The sequence below is a fragment of the Leptodactylus fuscus genome, chromosome 7 (genome assembly GCF_031893055.1).
Source record: "Leptodactylus fuscus isolate aLepFus1 chromosome 7, aLepFus1.hap2, whole genome shotgun sequence".
Taxonomy (NCBI): domain Eukaryota; kingdom Metazoa; phylum Chordata; class Amphibia; order Anura; family Leptodactylidae; genus Leptodactylus; species Leptodactylus fuscus.
Genome location: NC_134271.1, coordinates 108,899,577 through 108,921,871, shown reverse-complemented (window position 1 = coordinate 108,921,871; position 22,295 = coordinate 108,899,577). Strand labels below are relative to the sequence as shown.

The following is a 22,295-nucleotide window of genomic DNA, read 5'->3' as shown; positions in this document are numbered from 1 at the left end:
GCTGGCCGTATACTTCCTACGTTTTTAGATTGTAAGTTGGCTATTAAATGGTTAAAGTATTTGGCCACTCTCCTAGTCAAAATTCTAAATTTGCTACCCTATGCTTATTAAATCCCTACAAATTCCTCAGTCCACTCCCAGAGACTAAGATGTGCCACCTGCCTGTAGCAATGCAACAGAACTGGTCCATGGATTGGAATCTGCAGGGGGCATCTTGTGACTGAACTAGTCATGTGATACACCTGCTTGTAACACTACATTAAGCTATGGTTGCATTTTGCTGTCTTCTTGGACAAACATGCACTACAAGTAGATGTATCACCATGATACACTCCCCACATCCTTCCAATAAGATAGCACAATGTATTCCCCCAAAGCAGAACATAGTGCCATAAGCAGGTGTATCAGGTGACCTTTCTGGGTGGATTTTACCAAACTAATACGGATTGCCTATCCTAAGGATAGATTACCTCTGTAGTGCCAGAAAACCCCCTTTAACTATGTAAGGCATGCTGGGGTCCCTAGAACAGGAGCCATTCATATGCCCTAATAGGACATGGACGTTCATTGACTTGGGCCACCAGTATACAGACCATGTATGGAAATGGTGACCGCTATTTCCTTTACAGTGTGTGCACATGCAATTAAGGGCAGGTTCACACCAGCGCCCAGTCTCTGCTGTGCAGGTTTCCGTTCTCTGCCCAAGAAACTGGACAGGAGATGGAAACTCGGCTGTCAGTTTTCAAACCCATTCACTTAAATGGGTTTGCAAAGTGACCGCCCATGAGCATCTTCTGCCTCTCTGCGGCAATACCGTTTTTTGTTTTTTTTTAAATCAGACACAAAGTCCTGCATGTCCAACTTTATGTCCGGTTAAAAAAAAAAAAAAACTGTTTCACCGCGGAGACGCACAAGATGCTCACTGGTGGTCTCTTTGCAAACCCATTCAATGGGTGAATGGGTTTGAAAACTGACTGCTGGGTTTCCGTCTCCTGTCCAGTTTCTCGGGCAGAAGACAGAAACCTGCAAAGTGGAGACCGGATGCTGGTGTGAACCCGGGGTTTTCCCATCTCAATGTTTCAGCAATTTGCTTGTTGGCTCTTCTCACTTCCTTTATTCCCCCTTCCCCCCTCTTGCTGAACAGCACACAGATATTACAATACTTATGCAGATTACATAATATGCAAATGATGGTAAGAGAACTGTCTCAGTGTTATGTGTGTTTACATAGAGAGATAGTAGACTCAGCTTTGTCAGCAAACTGCAATTCTCTGAACTGATTGTCCTATCAGCAAGAGCAGTGAGTGATGCCACTTGTCCTATAGGTCTGTGGTTACAGCAACGCTATGTAAATGATTTGAGGAATAAGTTCGCATAGCAGGCAAACAAAGCAGCATTTCTTAACCGATATATTTAGGAAACATCTTCAATCTTTTAAAAAGGTTGTCTGATGATATAAAAAGTTCTTCAGTTCTATGGATGGTCTGGCTTGTGGTCCCAATAGTGGAGTTAATGCCATGTGCGCCTCTGCTGGGACGTGATGACAGAAAAGTTGCATGCTTTATGTAAGGAACTGAGCCAGACGGTCTCCTTTATCAGGTCACCAACACGTGGTGGAAGCTGCCACCAGATCCTGGGTCTGAACGTTACAACTTGCTCCAGGATCTCCACTTCAATGTGTCACCTGTAAAGTTCTTACGACTGAAGTTTTAATACATTTTATTAATTTACATTAGTCATTGGTCAACCCCTTCAAGCAGTGGGTTGATCCCTGATGAGATTGAAATTTGCTTAGACTATATCAAAGTCTTTAACCACTGTCTTATTGAATGACATCCTACTCAGAGAGATTCTATAGAATTAATATTAACAGTGTTATTTTGTGCAGACGCTGTTAAGTTTCTGGGGGAAAAAAAATTCTATACCTTGTAATTATACTTTATGGCATCTAGGAGGCAGCACACACCCATGTTTGTTGCAGTACTTTTCTAGTAGCAGTTTCTGATAGTCATACCGTGACTTCATATCGTGCTGTAGAAAGAGATTCAATGCAAAACAAGATTCTGTATTTAAAAAGGAATAATGTGGAACTATTGTCACAAATCCCATTAATATAATGAAGTACGACCGCTTCACGCTTAGGGGTTTTTTATGTTCTTCTCGAGCCTCAGTTGTTTCTTGCTGTATACGTTGAATTCCCTTTGGAATAAACATTGATGGATCCATTAAATGTACTGCTGTGAAAGGTTTAACCATCAAGTAAATGACTTCTTTAATAATTATACAAATGTCTCTAAGGCTGAGATTTCACGTAGCGGAAACGCAGCTATTTTTTTAATTTTTGCAGACTTTGCTGCGTTTTTTTGAGCCAAATCCAGGAGTGTACTGAGCATATCGTACAAGCACAAGTGTTTCCTATATATTACCCATTCCTTTTGTACCCGCTCTTGGCTTTGGCTCAGCAAAATCTGCAACAAAAAAAGCGGTGTTTCTGCAACGTGGAGCCTCAGCCTTAATGCTGAATATCGGGCTTGTCACATGTTAATGGTCTGTTACTACCGTAGGCAGAGCTGTAATCTAGTGCTCAATTCTACCATAATGCCATTATAGGAGAAATGAAACATTGCATGGTACCCAATACCTTTATTTGGTTAGTTTTTCCTGAAAGTCACACTTAGAATCCATATCCACTTGGGTAATGGATGGTGATTGCAAATCTGTCCCCTTCTGCTTTATTACGGGGGTTGTCCGGCCACTGGAAGTCAGAAACAAGTTATCCTATATCCACAGTATTGGCGCTATCCTGGGGCTCGGTAGGGGTACCACAGCTGGGAGGAAATTTGATAGCCCAGATGTTCTGAAAATGTGACAGATTTATCACTGGCTGTTGTAGGTGTATCTTTAGACTGTCTAGTATTATATTTGTATATTTTTCTACCAATATTTTGGCAAATTTAAGCCAGGGCCACATCTAGAAAGTCTGAAAACTTTTAATTTAGACTATCTGCATCTTATTTACGCCACAGTCATAGCCACTATAGTGAATCTGCTGCAATGAGTTTGTACTATCCAGAAAAGGGAAGGTTCTCCGGAGAAAGAGACACTTTTGTAATCTGTCTCTACTCTCGGGCCAAGGGTTGAGGAACCTATAAATCTACAATACCCATTTAATTTAAGAGGACCTTTCTCCATCCCCATCTCTTTGCATTTCTTTAAAGAGAACCTTTCATCACTTGAGGCACATGCGGTTTTATGTACCGCTAAAAAGCCGACAGTGTACTTAATTCAGCGCACTGCCGGCTTTCACGATCTGTGCCCCAGGTGAAGAGCTAACGGTGCCAGTACCATAGCTCTTCACCGTCAGAAGGAGTCAAGAACGCCCCACCTCACAGCAGAGCCTATAGCGCTGTACTGTGAGAGCAGTGAGGAACGCCCTCCCAGTAGTCTTCTATGGACGAGCCCTATCAGGAGGGGTGGGAGGTGTTTCTGTCACCCACCACCTGTACTGGGTCCAGGGGGCTCCCCAGGACAGAGCTGGCCCTTCTACCCAGCCTGACAAGTCTATTTCTGTCCCTGGCTGGTATGCTACTCCCCCAGAAGGTCACTCTGAAGAAGATGGCTGATGCTACCACAGAGTTGAAAAAGGCCCTAAGAAGTGGCCCCTGGACTCCAAAGGCCCTCAGTCTTCTGAGCAGGTAGAGTCTGCTGTGACCCTTTCTGTGCAGCGAATCCAGGTGATCAGCCCAGTCCAATTTATTATTGAGGAGAACACCCAGGTACTTATAAGTCTTGACTATCTTAATGCATGACCCTTGGATGTCCACCAGATTTAGGGTATTCCCTGCTTACTAAAGTCCACCATCATCTCCTTGGTCTTCCCATCATTACTCCTGAGCTGGCACCATTCTACAAAATCCCGGTATAAGTCTCTGTACTCCCTGTCATCTCTGTCTGTGATGAGGACTACTATTGCAGAGTCATCGGAGTACTATTGTATGTAACAGCGTTGTGCCTAAAGTCAGCAGTGTACAGTGTAAAGAGGAAAGGAGCGAGAACTGTACGGTGCCCCCGTACTACAGTTTATATACCTGTGACAGGCCTGGGAGCCTTCATAAAGCTCCTAGGATCATAGGAACAAGACAACTCCAGTAATTTCGCTGTGTGTGAGCCATCCTGCGATATAGGTAAGATAGAGGAGGGTTGTTGAAAACAACCTGGGGGGCACAGACGGAAGATCGGGGTATAAAACTAGAACATGCGTGCAATCTGAGGGCTGGCATTAGGAAGGTTTCTGAGCATGCGCCATATTTAAATAACCGACATCTAACCTGATAGTACTGTAGATCCAAATGCAAAGGGGTAAGAGCCTCTGCTCCACTGATTCCAACACCGTGGTAATTTTTTTCTCTAGCCCTTATCTTTCCTGAGCAATTGGTGCACTTTGGTGAGCAGTCCTTGGATTCCAATAGGTACTATGTGTAGGCAGCACTATCCAATACTTCAAAGTGGATGCACAATTCCACAGGAGGTGACTGAAACCCTTCCACAAAACTTCATGTATATGAAAAGTGATGAATAGCACTCTAGTTGAGTTAGATCTTGCTTATTGAACGAGTACATTCAACAATCCATGTACAACACAGGTGAAAGCATTGGTTTAACCAATGTTTCGGGCATTGATTGACCTTCATCAGGCCAAATGTAGGTAGTAGTGAGATGTATGGAGAATGGAAAGTAGAGTGGGCCCAGGTAAGTGCCCCTGTTAGGAGACCCTATGTAGAAGTTCCAAGGAGCTTGTGCTGCAGACTGCAGCTTTAAAGAGGACCGTTTATGTCCGTGGGCACATGTGGTTTCATATACCGCTAGAAAGCCGACAGTGCACTGAATTCAGAGCACTGTCGACTTTCCCATGATGTGCCTCGGGGCTGGAGATATTGGTGCAGTTACTGTAGCTCTTCACTGTCAGAAGGGCGTTCCTGACAGTCTACCTAGGAACCCCCCTCCCATAGCGCTATACTGTCACAGGGGGCATTCCTAACTGCCCAGCCATGACGCTGAGTGGTGAGGAATGCCCTTCCCCCAGTCCTCGTCTATGGACAAGTACTCGCAGGAGGAGGCGAGTTCCTCACCGCTCAGCGTCATGGCCGAGGTGGTGAAGTCTCTCTTTAGCTTGACCATTTTCTATTAATACTTGATGCTTCTCATACTGTCCTAGTCTTTAATAACCTCTACTTATTATCATATATTGTATATGGATATCATCACAAATAAAAGGAGGAGATTTTACCATAGACGATTGTATTAGAATAATCTCTCATTTCCTCATAATACCTTGAGTGGAGGAAGCCTATAATAAATAAGTATATTTTTTCCTGCGTGATAAATACAGCTCTGGGTTTTAGGTAATTCTGAGTGTTATAATTACTTTTTTTTTTGTTTCTTTTATTTTTTCAAAAATTAATTTCCGAAATACAGCGTGTATTGTAGATGAGAATAAATGTTTGATAAATATCTTTAATTCCAGTTAACGGTTATTACAACCAGTTTCTATATATGTTTTGAAGCTGGGATATTAAATCTTTATTTACTTTGTACTTTACAGATATTAAACCCATATTAAACATTTATTCCGTACAGTGCAATAAATTCCAGATATCTGTGTATGAAATAGTTTGCTCCACCATTTCTATTTCATGGAGTAGTCATGGATCCCGGGTAAATTCTGCCTGTTGAGAGGCGCTTGCGCTCATTTGTTATAATTATTTGCTGCCGTATAGTGAGATAATCAATTTTCTGTACAGCACCCTTGGTAATTGCTCCGAGTAAAAGTGGCAAGTTAAATCCAAGGTCTCTGAAAACAATTCTGAACACTAATTAGTTTTTTTTTTCCCGCAACTTTCAAGGGTTTAGCTAGAGGACATGTATTTTCACTGCTAATGGATCGTCCTTAGGCTAATAAAATTTGACTGTCACTTTGACTGTGGCATTGAACATATGAATATTATGCGCAAAATGTAAAATCATTTTAATATGTTATGTACATCATACACAGTCCAGTCATATTAATGTGACCACTGCCTATTCTTGACATCATTGTTAAATAACCAGCCATCTGGGTGCACTCATCATTGTGGAAGGCACGATGGATCATCAACACAAGCATGCATCTATCCTTGCGGACCATGTTCACCCCTACATGCGAATTGTTTTTCCTCAGGATGATGGCATCTACCAGCAGGACAATGCGACGTGTCATAAAGCTCGCAGTCTACGTGCGTGGTTCGTGGAGCACCAGGATGAGTTCACTGTACTCCCTTGACCAGTAAATTCCCTGGACTTGAACCCAATGGAGAATCTGTGGGACCACCTCCATTGGGTTGTTCGCGCCATGGATGCTCAACCGCGTAACCTAGTACAGCTAGACATGGCACTGGAGTCGGCATGGCTCAACATCCCCTCTCTTACTGCACGTCTTGCAGCGGTCCGCTCTGCGAAAGGTGGTTATTCTGGATTTTGACTGTGTATATCCCATGTGTAAGTTAGTAACAGTGTTAAAATCCCACTAAACTTTACAGCCATAAGAAGCTTGGACTGCCATATGTCTACAGCCATATAGACTATAGTACACATATATTGCCAAATTCAATATAATATTAGATTCATTTCCAAAAGGGATAAGGGAAATCAGCCGTTCCATAGGAGGGGAAGTTTCCACTACCAACACCGACCCCTTTGTGCATCTAAGCAAGACTTCCTTGGATGACCCGCATGTAATACTGAGCAGGCTCCTGGAACAGATGTATATCTTGGCAGCCACATTGAGAAGTGAATGACTTTTGAAAATAGCCTATGTTCCAAATGTGTAATTTTCTTTTCTACTGTTCTTAAAGGGGTTGTCCAGGCAAAATTGGACAATTATAATACATTTTATTTATATAGCGCCAACATATTCTACAGAACTGTACAATTTGTATGGTTCAAGTACAGAAAAAAAAAAGATAGATTACAAAGGAATAGTCAATTCACACAATGGGACTGAGGGCCCTGCTCACAGGAGCTTACAATCTATGGGGTAGAGGGGGTGACACGAGAGGTAGCAAGGAAAGCATCGGAGGTAGCATTGCTTATACAATGGTCCAGACGGTTTTGTGATAGAGGTTACTGTCATTACACATATGTGAAGCTGAAAGAGCCATCACCAGTCAGTGTTCTTTAATGTGCAGATGGTGCCTGGACATATAAAGTTACAGGCCGATATGACATCATGTCCTGTGGTGTAATGTGGGACTGTGAACAGAGGAGGGTTAGATTTAGGGATTCTAGCTGCAGAAGGGTTTAAATTAGGAATTGTGATCGGCCTGTCTGAAAAGATGTGTCTTTAGTTTGCACTTGAAGCTGTAGAAATAGGAATGTTAATCTGATTGTCCGGGATAGAGCATTCCAGAGAAGTTGTGCAACTCGGGAGAAGTCTTGTATACAAACGTGGGAGGTTCTGATAATAGAGGATATTAGTCTTAGGTTATTGAGTGGAAAACCCCTTTAAATCATCCAGGGGCAGTGAACAAAAAATTAAAATGAATACTCACTTGTCCACGATGCTCCGCTGTCCTCCTCGCACATGCTCCGGAGGCTTGTCTCAAGTCTCTTTCAGAGTCCTGCTGAAGCCGCTGATTGGCCTCAGTGGTCACAGCAGGAAGCAGGACAAAATCTGGAAGTCCAGCACAAAACAGGTTAATTACTGATCCAGTGGCATAAATACCGGGGTAGTAGCGATAGCGGCTGCCACAAGCCAGCAAGTAACGGGCCCTTTTTACTAACCATCCCCACTCCTGCTCCCGGGAAGTGAAGGCGGCTGTGAGCAGGAGCAGGGATTGGTAAGTGAGGCCGCGGGCCCAACATACACTGCTATCATTATACTATGGGTTCTTTTCAGACCTTGGAGTATAATGATCGGGGGGCCAGGGGAGGTGAGGGAACATAAAAAACACTGTTACTCCTGTGATCCGGTGTTATTCCCAGCAGGCTTTGGGTCTATTTGATGGCGTCCTAGACGTCATATGGGCCAGGCCCGCGTTATCATGCGTCTCAATGCCGACCTGGCTTACGTGGCATCTCTACCAACATTGAAGAGATTTGAAAGTAGCAGCGGAGAGCGCCGGAGTCCAGGAGAGGTAAGTAATATTGTTTTTTATATTTGTATTCTCCTTTGGGTCTCTGATCATTATACCCTGGGGACTGAAAGACCCCAGAGTATAATTGGTCATGGGTGGGCCACTATGGGGCATAACAGTGTGTGCAGGGGCCACTGTGGGTTATAATACTGTGTTTGCAGGGGCCACTATGGGGCATAATAGTGTGTGTGCAGGGGCAACGGTGGGACATTATACTATTTATAGGCTACTTTGGGACATTATAGTGTGTGCAATGGGGCATTATACTGTTTGAGAGTCAGAAAAGAGTGTGCTATGTCGTATTGGGCAGGGGGGCCCCAAGTCAAAATTTGCTGGGGGGGCCAAGTCTTGGTTAGTTACACCCCTGTACTGATCACTGCGGCAGGGACAAATAATGACCTAGAAGAGTGGACATAGTCAGGGAAACAGTTCTCAGCACCCCCCGTATCAATTCAGAGGATTAGGGCTCCAGCCGCTACAAAAAATATTATAAAATAATTCAGTACAGCATGTTATACCTGAAACCAACATAGAGATTTTCTTTTAAGGTGTTATAACCTTGAGTCAGTCATCTCCCTTTTACTTATGTTGTGCCTTGTGTAGGTGGATGAGGATGGCCATACAGAGCTGGAGCCCATTTTCCCCAGAGGTTCTCCCTTTCATACAGGGAAGACCTTTATAATGGACGGTTTCTTATTTGTGAATTTGCATTATTTTCAGATCACAGAATATTTCAGGTCCATTGTAATAATGTAAAATCCTCCAATCTCACCTGTTGAACCAAAGTAATCTGTATGAAAAAGTCTAAGCAATAATAATATTCCTCCACTTATTACAGTTAGAGTTTCTCGGCAGAATATATAGGATTCCTTCATTACATTATCGCTGCTCTAGGCATTTGTTCTACTAATGTTCACACTTTGATGGGACCAGTAGAGATGTATTAATCTTCTCTCCCCACAAATCCTAATGGGTATTATATTCAGTAGATGAGAACACAATAAATGCATTTCCTATTTTTTTTATTTCGCAGGCTCCAGGCTCTACTTCTGAGTCTTAATATACTCCTTTATACGTAAAGATTAATGTCGAGGCAACAAGGATGTTAATGGATTTCTTGTTTGTGCATCGGGCTCATCTCTGCAGAGAAGAATAATATTATCACGCAGGCCGCTGTATTTCATATGGTATTACTGTTTCCTAAAGTAAAAGGGGTTGTCCGGGAGTTGAATATTGCTGACTTATAATCAGGAGAGGTCACCAATATCGCACAGTTTAGGTACTGTCCTGAGCATCACTTCCATTTCACAGACCAGTCACATTCATTTCTCACATGACCTGTATGCAGCTCAGTCCCATTCCGGTAAATGGGGCTGAGCTGCAATACTAAGCACAATCTCTAAGCAATGTGTGGTGCTGTACTTGGTATTCAGTGAAGAGACCACAGTGCTCACCCAAACACTGCAGCCTCTTCAACCAGCTAATCTGTTGCGGTCTCAGTTGTCAGACCCCCACCTATCGATTACCTATCCTAAGGATGGTTCATTAGTATCCAGTTACCAGAAAACCCTTTTAATCCAATCTTCGTACAATGAAAATTTATACAATTTTCCAAGATACTTTCAGAATCCAGTCCTCATTCCAAAGTGCTTTATGTCTTGTGATGTAACATGGGTACAAGATCAGAGGTGTATATAGTCTTCCCTGAAAGCCGTTTCGAATAGCATGCTCCCATAGACATGAATGGAAGCGGCTGGCACACAGACTTGGCCGGCCGCCATAGCCCCCGCGTGCTGGCTACTTCCATTCATTTCTATGGGAGCGTGCTATTCGAAACGGCTGTTTCGAATAGTGTTCGCTCATCTCTAGTTGTTATCTCAACATCACCAAGTCTGTCTGGGATTACATGAAAAGTCAGAAGGATTTCAGCAAGTCTACATCCACAGAAGATCTGTGCTTAGTTCTCCAAGATATTTGGAACAACTTCCCTGCCAAATTCACTTTGTTTTGTTTGACAAAAATAAACTATTCACTTCTATATTTGAAAGCATGCAGCATTTTTTTCCACACCTGCATAAAACTTTTGCACATTTGTGTAGGTAAAGAAGGCAGGGGATACTTATTATTATTAGAAAGTACTATGAGTAAGGCTCAATGCATATGCATTCAGTATGAGACTATCAGGTTGTTTTTAAGGGGTTACTTGGGTATAGTATAAAGAATCTAATTTTTCTAAAAACAGCGCCACTTTTGTTCATGATGCTGTGTCTGGTATTGCAGTTTATCCCTGCTTAAGTGAATGAGGCTGAGCTGCAATGTCACACATAGTCTAAGGACATCAATGCGTTTATTTCTAGAAAAACAGCTGACACTAGATCTCCTCCAGAGTGATGGAGATACTGGATAACTATTCATGGAAAGTATGTCAGGTCTTATAGTCAAAGCAGAGTATTGTAAAGGTATTATAAAGGGAATCTGTCAGGTCTCCCAATCAATAATATGCAGAACAGCTTACAAGTGCCCTGGTCTGTGGCCATGAAGGAATGTTTGTGCCCCTATAAAAGGCCACTACACTGTACTATTATTGGGCTGAGAGGCATTTTGGATCTGACCGACTCCCTCTAAGATGTTACCAGTCAATGGTTGTAGAAGCCGTGTGCATTCTTGTTTTTGTTAATTTCGATATTCATGTATACCAATGCAGAGGTGAAACGTATGGGCCACTATCAACACGATGCAGTCTCACCATCAGGAAACACAGAGTTAAATGATACAACACTTTTTTGGAGGGAGAAAGTTATACAGGGGATGGGAACAATTCATGAAAAAGATGTCATTTGGTTTTAGTGGGATAATCTCAAAGGTAAAGTTAACAAACAAGGGGTAAAGTAATTTTCACAAATAATGACATTTATCATATGGGAATGGTGGCTTGTACACTGGACCCCTGTTGTAAGGGCTCCAGGCCATCGAACATATTTGGCATATCCTATTTCATTGGCGTGTCAAGTGCCACAATGGATTATAGGCTAACCACAGACATCCACTAAAGTCCAATTCCATTGGAGCCAGTTGATCACTGTTGAGGACAAATCTGTAGGACATATGAAAAAAAAACAACTGGACGAGGCTCACGAGACTTGTATGATCAATATATATATATATATATATATATATATATATATATATATATATATATATATACATATGTTATAATTCAATCAACTTCATAGGTAGGCTGTAACACCCAGTGTAACATATAGTCGAGAATATATAGTCATATAGTCAAGATTAAAATCCAAAATGCAGGAAGATAGTTTCCTTAGTCAGCACAACATATGTAACTAATACATATATGATCCACAGTCTCTTTATGTGGATCCTTGGGGATCCAGCGTATTAGGGATGTGTACCTGATATTTATTTTCCTCTGATCTTCCTCTTATCTTGGCTACTTTGTAACTCAGGGCAGAGCTATATGTAGCTATGGTGCCTAGTCTGAGAAATAACCCATTTCCCATCAATGGTTGAGACTGCAGCAGAGCAGGAGATGGCGGTGATGATGTCACGTACATCCACGTGATCTCTGTAGCCAATCACTGGCCTCACTGAGACAATGACATCACTGCAGAAAATAAAGTCTGATGCTGATCACCAAAGTGGCAGTACTGTAGTAGTGAACGGGTGACTTGTCTTGTTATCTATTAAGTTTCTTGCTCCGTGACAAATCTTTAAACCCTGGACAATTCCTTTAAGTTTTATCAAAAGTAATTACGTAATACTCAATAAAGTGAAGGATGGCTTTAAAATTCACGATCAAAGAATTCATCAAATGTGGGAATTTTTTCAGTCCGTGTCCGGAATAAGGCGGCCGGTCTTCGGTGACTCTTGGCATCTTCTCTTATCCAGCTATCTAGTGAGTCTGTGCTTGAGCTGTCATAATGTGACTCAGTTCCATCATGCTGAGGCTGGAACCACATCTCTAACTTGCCCTTACCCCGATGCAAATCTGGAGTATAACTGGGTTCTCGAATATTCCAGTACCACGTGCTACCTGAAATAAGAAGCACACAATAAAATAGTACCAAAGTGTATTTCTCTTCGGCACTGCACAGTTTTACAATAGTATAGATCTTGTAATTCTCACCATGATCCACATTAAAAGTTTCATCATGTTCCACAGGAAGGAAATCTTCATCTTCATGACATTTCATTGCATTTTCTCTCACTTTCTTAGCCTTGATTTCCTTTATTTTATGTTTATTGATCTTGGCTTCCCTGTGGATATTTCTTTTTGCTTCTGCCTGTGACTGCAAATGATTCATCTGTACGTGCAACAAAAAACAATGGAGTGAGCGCTGGCAACATAATCCTCAATGAGTCCAATGTGTCGTGATCATTGGCTATTAGTTGTTGTGGTTGATAGGGTTTTCCAAAAGTTATATATTGAACTCTACTTAAGATAGGTTATTAATATCAGGTTGTTTGGATCCAATGCCTGGCACCCCAGCGGATCGGCTGTTTGAAGGGATCCAGCTGGCGAGTTTGACTTCTAGACAACACCGAGCAGCAGGAGCACCGGGGACAGGTCAGTATGATTTTTTTTTTTTTTAATGTAGATTGCGAGCCCCATATAGGGATCAAAATGTACATTTTTTTTCCTATCAGTATGTCTATGTTGAATGGGAGGAAATCCACACAAACATGGGGAGAACATACAAACTCCTTGCAGATGTTGTTCCTGGTGTGATTTGAACCCAGGGCTCCAGCACTGCAAGGCTCTAGTGCTAACCATTGAGCCACCGTGTTGCCCCACTGTGATTTTTTTTTTGCACCTCCTCCTCCCTATTTTAAACATCATTTTTGCCCAGACAACCTTTTTAAGATGGGTTATCAATATCAGATTGTTTGGATCTGATCCCTGGCAGCCCAGCGTATCGTCTGTTTGAAGTGATCACAACACTTGGTCTGTGCTGCAACCTCCTTATAGTAGGCCAAACACAACACCCTACATATTTTGTACAAGTTTCTGGAGTACAATGTATGACAATGGTTCCAAATATTTTTGAATAGCCATTTCAGGGTGGAGCTCAGTGGGAGGAACATGGCATCCAATAGCCTGGGAGATTTACTATAATTTACCCCAACCAAATAATAGTTCACATATGTAGAGTTTGTCCTTGGCGTAGGTTTGACCTTCTGGTGCAGAGAATGCAGGAGATGAATGTAATTCACTAATAGGTGTGTGAAATGCCAGTCTTGGTAAATCCACCCCATTGTGTAGCAACTGTGCCTGTGCCAAGCAGCTTCTGAAAGGGCTCTATTTTCTACAATAGTTTTCTATTAACATTCATGAAAACAATGAAACATACAATATATAGCTTGGCGATATAGAACAATTACACAGACTACAGTACATACAAAAGTGACCTAATGTTTATCTTTGCTACATGACCTCAATGCTCTGTATATCCAACTATTATGATGGGTCCCTCCATCAACAATCTAAGTCCAATTATGAGACTTTTGTCTTCTGGATTCCATAATAGATTGTACATTTAATGACAATTCATCATACTTGTATATCTAGATCAGTTGTGGAGCTCTGTCAGCTTCTGCCAGTATTAATCATATTGAGGAACAAGGTTGGACCAGAACGAAGCTAAGACACATGCAGCATTGTATCCGAACCACAATGAAAGAACCGGATAGTGAATCAGAATCAGTCCAAAGAAGAAGTAGAGAGGGACTATATGTCAAAACCAATGCACCAGCAAATACATGTGTGGGCAATCTTACCTGTTCTCTCCGGCGGTTTATTTCTTGCATTTGCATCTTATGAATATGCTGCCTCCTAGTTGAAGCGGTTTTGGCTGCCACAACTTTTTTTTCTAGCTCCTGTTTTGAGTTGAGAAGAGAAAATTACATTTAACCAATATATCGCTAGAATGGTGAACCTCAGTCCCTCAACTCTTCCTACTCACACAACCACAGGAAGGAACAGTTTTTATGGAGTGGTGGTCAAGCATGAGCACTGCTGCTCCATACAACTTTATGGGGGTTATAGGATCCCATAAACTACCCCATTAGTGGTGACAGGATATTGGGGTGCCTGTCATATAATTCTCTAGTCTAGTTATGACATTTTATATACCATACAAATAGGTTTAGTTCTATTTTTTTTTTTTTATGTCAATTGTGAGCCCCATATAGGGACCACAATGTACATTTTTATTCCTGTAGAATAAGAGGAAATCACACAAATACAGGGAGAACATACAAACTCCTTGCAGATGTTGTTCCTGGTGGGATTCGAACCCAGAACTCCAGTGTTCCAAAGCTGCAGTGCTAAGCACTCAGCCACCATGTTGCCCCAGGTTTAGCTCTATTTTGAGATAACTCTGCCCATATGGTGACTAAATTATCATCTTGTCTAACTGCTGTCTTGGTTGACTGGGTGGAACGGGGTCTTTGAAGTAATGGACCTTGGTTGATGTTTTAGATAAATGCCAACATTCTAAGACATAGGGAGTAATTCATCATGTCTTGTCTAGTCATACATGACAAATAAGATACAGAATTTCTAGTGCAAATTGGGGTTTTGTACAACAAAAAATAGCTTTTTTTCTTTTTCCTTGCCACTTCCTGTAAGCTTACTGGCACAATGATTCCTGAAATCTATGCCCGCTATGAGCTACTGTAGATTTTAGTACATCGCCTGAGGTGTGTGCCTTGTCCTATGGCATAGTAACATAGTAGATGAGGTTGGAAAAATATACAAGTCCATCAAGCCCGGCCTATAAACCTACCAAGATTAGAGGAAGGTAAAAAAAAAACATGAGGCTGACACTAATTGCCCCATCAGAGGAAACTATGAACTATATGCCTTGATCAACATCCTATCACAAAAAAATTCTCCCATCTACCTTGATCAACATCCTATTCCCTTCCACTTACCTTCTAAATTACTTAATGTACCAAAAATGTATTTACCTAGATCACCGAGGCGGTCATTTGGCAGCCTCAGACACAGTTTCCAATCGGTTGGTGATGTTCTGTTTCCCCTTCCAGAAACAGAACATCACTTATACTTACCCCTCCCCCCTCTCTGTAAAGTACCTGTCTCCAGTCTGGACATTCTGGGCACAGGGCATCACTTCTTCTGGGTATGTGTATAAGTTGGCACACTGGCTTTTCTGGGTATGTGCATAAGTTGGCACACTGGCTCTATTACACAGGAGTGTAATCAAGAAGACAAGGTGCCCGTTACCCAGAAGTGATGTTCTGTGCCCAGAAGATCCAGACTGCAATAAAGGTAAATATGATGGGGTGGGGGGGAGGGGTTCAATTAGTTAGGAAGGGCTAGTAGTGGATGGGCTACATACGGAAACAGGGAGGGGGTGTGAGAAAGGGATGGGGAGTGAGTGATAGAGAGAGAGAGAGAGAGAGAGAGGGATTGAGTGAGAGAAAGAGGAAGGTACGTGTGAGTCAGCCAGTCAGTGAAGCCCAAAGCATCATAGTAGTTGTAGGAAAACACAGAACAGGAAGATGCCCATGTAAACAAATGCAGAAGATTCCAGAAACTCACAGACAAACTCAGAAATCACTCAAAATTCTGCTAAAGGTATTTAGATGCACTTATAAACCCATTAATAGCACTGAGAGACCTTTTTGGAAATATTATTTTTTGTCTAATAAACCCCTTTCCCTGTCGTCCTCAACAGCGGCACAATGTGGGGGGGGGTATTTCTGCCCCTGTGTGCTGGTAGGACAGGCGGATATTTAATTAGCCAATCAAATGCGTGGCAGGCCCTATAAGAGGGCACAAGAACCTCCCCTCTGCGTGTGTTTTTTTCTGTCCTGTGTGGACAGAGGACAGGTGGGAGGACTTGTGTCCTCTTTGAGAAGCTCAGCAGGATCACTCACCTCCTGAGCGGTTGTTTTCTTCTTGTCACCTTCTGTGCCCTGCGGGGAGAAGGTGCTTGTTAGCCATGTGTGGCTACCCCCCTCTATCCCCCCTGCCCCCCCTCTCCTCCGCTTCCCCTGCTCCTTGTGACTTACCTGACATTTTGGTGAGAGTCCGGGGACTCCGCATGCCGCCTCTGGTGGCCGCGCGGACTGCCGGCGGGTGGAACCACACTGTTGTGTATCCTGTTCCCCGCCGGCCGCTGTAAGCGCGCACTTCCGGTTTCGCCGGAAGTATCATAGCGCCATGGCAACGGCCTGGCGCTGGCGGCCGCTCACTCAGGGAAGATTCAGGCCTTATTAAAGGCCGGAAAAGACGGGGAGATGTGGGGGTAAGTGCCCGTGTTAAGGGCCTCTTGGTGGGGGGGAATGTATATCTTTGCAGACTCCTGATTACAGGGTTAGTTGTCTGGGCAGGTTGCCTCACCTGCTTTGATTGTGGCTCCGCCCACTTCCAGCCAGCCAGAATTAAGAGGCTGGCTGGCCTGGTGTCAGAGACCTTCCTGCAGTATCTGCTGAAGGCGTGCGATTGTGGTGTTCATTGATCTTGAACTCTTTTCCAGTTTGCAAACTTTATTGGGAACCGGCTGTGATGGCCGAGTGGTTAAGGTTTTGGACTCGAAATCCAATGGGGTCTCCCCGCACAGGTTCAGATTCTGTTCACAGCGCCAGCCCGGCTAGCTCAGTCGGTAGAGCATGAGACTCTTAATCTCAAGGTCGTGGGTTCGAGTCGCACGTTGGGCGCCAAGTCACCTCTCTGTCCGGTCTACAGGACCTGGTAAGATTTACCCTTTTTTTTTAAAAGCTGGTATGATGTCATGGTGACAGTGTTGCATGGTCTATTATCTCTCTCTGTAGGATATGTCATCCTCTACTACCCCTCCTGGGGATGGTAGGAGGAAAACCTCTTCCAAGAGGAAACATCTTTCCTGCTTCGATTGCGACACACCGCTCCCTGATGGTAGGTAGCGGCTTGAAAGGTTGTGCCCTGCGGGGTACTACTGGTCCTATAACTTGCCTATTTTCAGGCTATGAGTGGGCCCATTGTCGCGGGTGCAGAGGTCCTCCACCTGTGGAGCCCTCTCCCAGAGATATGATGCATGGGTCAAGGAGATGGTGAGTTTGGGCATCGCTTGGGTAAATAGTTTTTCCCTTGCTTGTACTCTCCTTTTTGTTTTGCAGGATGATTCCCTCAAAGGGATCCATTGCACCTTGTCTCAGCTCACCAGGAGACCATGCTCTGAGCTCCGTTCCTCGTCTCTCCCCCCCCCTTGTAACACCTGCGGGTGGCAGAGGATGATTCCTCCGAGGACGACTCAGTTATTCCAGCAGAACTGCGTTCCATTATGAACAAACGGGCAGGCTGCTGAAGTCCATCCGGTCTACAGTGGGCCGAGATGTTGACGGGGAAGCCTCCACGTCTGCCTCTGGGGGACATATTGCCTTCCATGCGGACGCCACGCTGACCGACCTTATGGTGCAGCAGTGGAAACAGCCAGAGAAAGGACATTCGCTTTCCAGGATCTTCAAGAGTTTGTTTCCTATTAACACTACCCAGTGGGATTCCTGGGGGCCTCCCCCGAAGGTGGATTTGGCCGTAGCAAAGCTGTCCCGCAGAACCCTGGTGCCCTTGGAAGATGGTTCAAATCTTCAGGACCCTCTGGATCGTAGGGCGGACTCCGTTCTGAAGAAGGTCTACTCAGCTTCCTCCGCGCAAGCCTCTGTGGCCATAACCTCCTCTATGGTTGGTGACTTTTTGCGCAACCGCTTAGCCGCCTTGGAGTGGGATATAGACTTGGGCGTAGACAGAGATGAGATTCTGGCCTCTATGAAAAGAGTTCATAGGGCTGCAGATTATTTGGCGGAATCCTCCTGCCATCAATTTAAAATCTCCGCCAAATCTATGGCGTTGTCTACTGCGGCCCGTAGACCCCTTTGGCTAAAGCCTTGGCGGGCAGATTTTGCGTCTAAAGCAGCACTCTGTGCTCTCCCCTTTGAGCCGGGAAGGGTGTCTGGCCAAAGCTTAGACGCCATTATGGAGGGATTAGCTGAAGGTAGGGGAAGGTCCCTACCTCAAGCATCCAGGGGCAGACGTGCTCCCCCTAGAGGCAGAGGTTCTTCCTCTAATTATAGACGCCCTTCCCAACAACGGCGTTTTAGATATCGCCCTAGGGGAGCTGGTCGTGGCGCTTCCAAGGAGGACACCAAGAGGAAGCCTGAGTTTTGACGTGGGGCAGCTCCCTGTGGCCCCCCTTCCTGTGGGAGGACGTCTTTCCTCCTTTTCCAGAGCATGGTTCACCCATGTCCAAGACCCATGGGTGTTGAAGATCATACAACACGGGTATCACATCGACTTTCATCTTCCACCTCCAGATCGGTTCGTTTCCACCCAAACTCTTCCACCTTCTCAGCAGGCCAGTCTAGAAGCCTTGGTTGCCGAATATGTTACCAAGGGCGCCCTGGAGAAGGTACCAGCCTCAGACCTCGGTCTGGGAGTCTACTCCCCCGTCTTTCTGGTCCCCAAGTTCACCGGGGGCTGGAGGATGATAATAGATCTGAGGTACCTCAATCGGTTTATCAGGAAGAGGTCATTTCGAATGGAAACCGTGGATTCCGTGGCTGTGTTTCTTCAGCCAGGAGAGGTGATGGTTACCCTCGATTTGAAGGACGCCTATCTACATGTCCCCATTTCTCATTTCCACAGGAAGTTCCTCAGGATTGCCGTCGCTATGGCCGGCCACAGGGAGCACTATCAATTCACAGCTCTGCCATTCGGCATCACATCCGCCCCACTGGTATTCACCAAGGTGATTTCTCCGGTCGCCGCGGCCCTCAGACTTCAGGGTCTTTTCATCGTCCCTTATCTAGACGACTGGCTACTGAAAGCTCAGTCTCCTGCTGCCCTCCTCCAGCAGCTCAACCTTGCCATCAACTTCCTACAGGAGTTAGGATTATCAATTGGGAGAAGTCCGAAATCGTTCCATCCACCTGAAGAAAATTCCTCGGATTTATAGTGGATTCAGAAGCGATGCAGATCTTCCTCTCCAGTCCAAGGAAGGAAAGAATCCAAGCCAGTGCACGATTCCTATTGCGCACTCGGCAGGTAACCATCCGGACCGCCATGAGAGTCCTGGGCCTGATGTCATCCTCGGCCAGGGCGGTGCCTTGGACTTTATGGCATTTGCGTCCCCTGCAGATGGAAGTGTTGAGAACCTGGAACAGGTCTCCACGGGGATTGCACAAGAAGATCTGCCTTTCTCCCGCTACCCGTCTTTCCCTCAGATGGTGGATACACCTGAAAGACGGAAGGTCCACGGTCCCGACAGTGTGGACCCTGTTGACAACAGATGCATCCCAGTGGGGATGGGGAGCCCATTGTCAAGACAAAACTGTACAAGGACGATGGAGATGTCCGGAGCTGGGGTCATCCAATCTCAAGGAACTCAGAGCAGTGTACCTGGCCCTAGTACACTTTGCCCCAGAATTGAAAGGCAAGTCTGTCAAAAACCGGTCAGACAATATGACGGTGGTAGTCTATATAAACAAACAAGGGAGCACCAGGTCACCAACCTTGCTGAGAGAGACGAATCTCATATTTGCCTAGGCGGAGAAGAATCTGGTCCAGTTATCCGCTGTTCACATAAAGGGCTCCCTGAACATAGTAGCGGATCAGCTGAGTCAGGGTATTACCGTATCAGGAGAATGGTCTCTCAATCCAGACGTATTTCAACAGATCGTCCAGAGATGGGGTCTCCCGGAGGTCGATCTTATGGCTACCCGACTCAACGCCAAGGTGGGGACCTTCTGCTCTCTGTACCAGGAGGACAATCCCTTGGCGGTGGATGCCCTGTCCATCCCATGGAGGTTCAGGCTGTTTTACATATTCCCTCCAATTCCAATCATACCGAAGGTATTGATAAAAATAAGACAGGACCAAGCCTCGGGAATAGCCATAATCCCGTTCTGGCCAAAAAGGGCTTGGTTTGCTCAGCTCATACAAATGAGTCAGGGCATATATTGGAGGCTTCCCCCACTCCCAGACCTGGTAACCCAAGGAGAGCTGAGATGCCAGGATCTGAGGAGACTCAACCTGACAGCCTGGAGGTTGACCAGTCCCTATTGAGAAATAGAGGACTGTCACAAGCCGTCTTGAAGACCCTATCCAGCGCCAGAGCAGATTCGACTAACAGGAACTACCGTCGAATAGGTAACATCTTTAATGCCTGGTGTCTGCAGCATCAAGTGGACTCCACCGATCCCCCTACGGAGGCGATCCTGGACTTCCTTCAAGACAGACTAGACAGAGGTCTTGCTGCGGCCACACTCAAGGTACACGTAGCGGCCCTGTCCGCCTATCTGGGGAGGCGTTTGTCTCAGGATCCTTTAGTGAGCACCTTTATTAAAGGGGCAACTAGGCTGAGACCGGTGGTAAACACCCCTGTCCACCAATGGGACCTTATTCCGGTCCTGAACGCCCTATGTGGCCAGCCATTTGAACCTCTGGAAGAGGTCTCCCTCAAGTCGCTAACCGGCAAAATGGCGCTGCTATTGGCAGTCACACCTGCCAAACGCGTTAGTGAACTACAAGCTTTGTCCGCTGAGGAGCCATATACCACCTTTTTCTCTGACCATGTACAGCTTAGGTTCCTCCCTGGGTTTCGTCCCAAGGTGCCATCTGCTGTAAACAGGAACCAACTGATTTCCCTTCCAGTATTTTTTCCGTTCCCTTCTTCTGCTGAAGAAGAAAGATGGCACAAGCTGGATGTGGTTAGATGCCTGCAGATCTACTTGCAGCGCACTCGCCCCTTTAGGTGGACTGAAAACCTGTTGGTCAGCTACACGGGGAAAAACAAGGGCGCCAAAGCCGCCAAAGCTACAATATCCCGGTGGGTTACCGAGACTATTAGAGTCGCCTATACCGCCCAAGGGCTGTCGGCTCCATCTTTCCTTCATGCCCATTCAACCAGGGCAGTGTCCACTTCACGGGCAGAAAGAAGTGCTTTGTCTGTGGACCAAATATATGCAGCTGCCTCTTGGGCATCTGAATCCACCTTCATTCGGCATTACCGCCTGAAGGACCAAGTGGCAGATTCCACTGCCTTTGCCCAGACCAGTTTAAGTTCGGTCATGGGTTTGTCCCACCCATCTTGGGGACCTGCTTGCTATATCCCCACATTGTGCCGCTGTTGAGGACGACAGGGAACGAGTGATTATGAAGATAATCTTGTTTCCCTTAGTCCTAACAGCGGCACAAAATTTCCCACCCTGGGAATCATATCTTATGTATAAAACTGTATATAAATGTAATGGAGGTACTTTTGTATTTACACGCAGAGGGGAGGTTCTTGTGCCCTCTTATAGGGCCTGCCACGCATTTGATTGGCTAATTAAATATCCGCCTGTCCTACCAGCACACAGGGGCAGAAATACCCCACATTGTGCCGCTGTTAGGACTAAGGGAAACAAGATTATCTTCATAATCACTCGTTAATAGATCTATTTTAGTTATAATATGTAACAAAACATAGCCGCTGTTCTATGTGTGTGTCTTTTCCAGCCACTTCTTTCTCCTCGTCCATAGACTTCTATGTAAGAAGTAACTCAACCTGATAAATTGAGATAGAAGCATTTTTTCTTTAAAGTTTCTTATGCTCAGCCATACTATTCATTTCCGAAAAGTAGTTTTTTAATTGGAGGTACACTTTCAGGTTACAAACATATCAATTTGTATCGAAAGCTTGTCTAGCTGCAGCTTACACGGAACAAAGACAAATCATAGTAATTTGCTCAATCACTCCGACAACCATTTCGTTCCTTGTGTCTAAACACTTTACTGCACTAAAAGTACTTTATGTATTATAGTACTCTTAGTACAGTGTGTAGGTTGGTGGCGCTTTATAAATAAATCTACATAAATATAACCTTCATCCATAGCTTTGTGCTGTTATTCAACAGATGTTCATATCTCATAAAGTCTAATGTCTCACTCTCTGCCTGTTGATCCAGACAAAGCCATTCAGTAAATATTAGATTATTAATGCAAAATATGCAGACAGTGAAAAGCATATTCTCTGTGAATATTTTGGAACCTGGGGCAAGTTTGGTCTGCTATCAAATAAACTCGATTTTTTTTGGAAAAGCAAGATACTACCCAGTAGG

The 22,295-nt window shown here is 44.6% G+C and overlaps 1 protein-coding gene and 1 non-coding gene across 2 annotated transcripts in view; one reads left to right on the top strand and one right to left on the bottom strand.

Moving 5' to 3' along the window:
• Window positions 1-11,974: 11,974 nt before the first annotated feature.
• Window positions 11,975-22,295, bottom strand: part of CCDC198 (coiled-coil domain containing 198) — a 29,819-nt gene continuing 19,498 nt past the window's right edge. The window contains exons 4-6 of the mRNA XM_075282794.1: window positions 13,971-14,069; window positions 12,319-12,496; window positions 11,975-12,225 (exon numbers count right to left, since the gene is read on the bottom strand). Of these exons, the coding sequence (XP_075138895.1) occupies window positions 11,975-12,225; window positions 12,319-12,496; window positions 13,971-14,069 (528 nt within the window). The remainder of the gene's footprint in view (window positions 12,226-12,318; window positions 12,497-13,970; window positions 14,070-22,295) is intronic.
• TRNAS-CGA (transfer RNA serine (anticodon CGA)) lies at window positions 16,723-16,804 on the top strand. The gene has a single exon. It is a non-coding gene; the product is annotated as a tRNA-Ser (tRNA).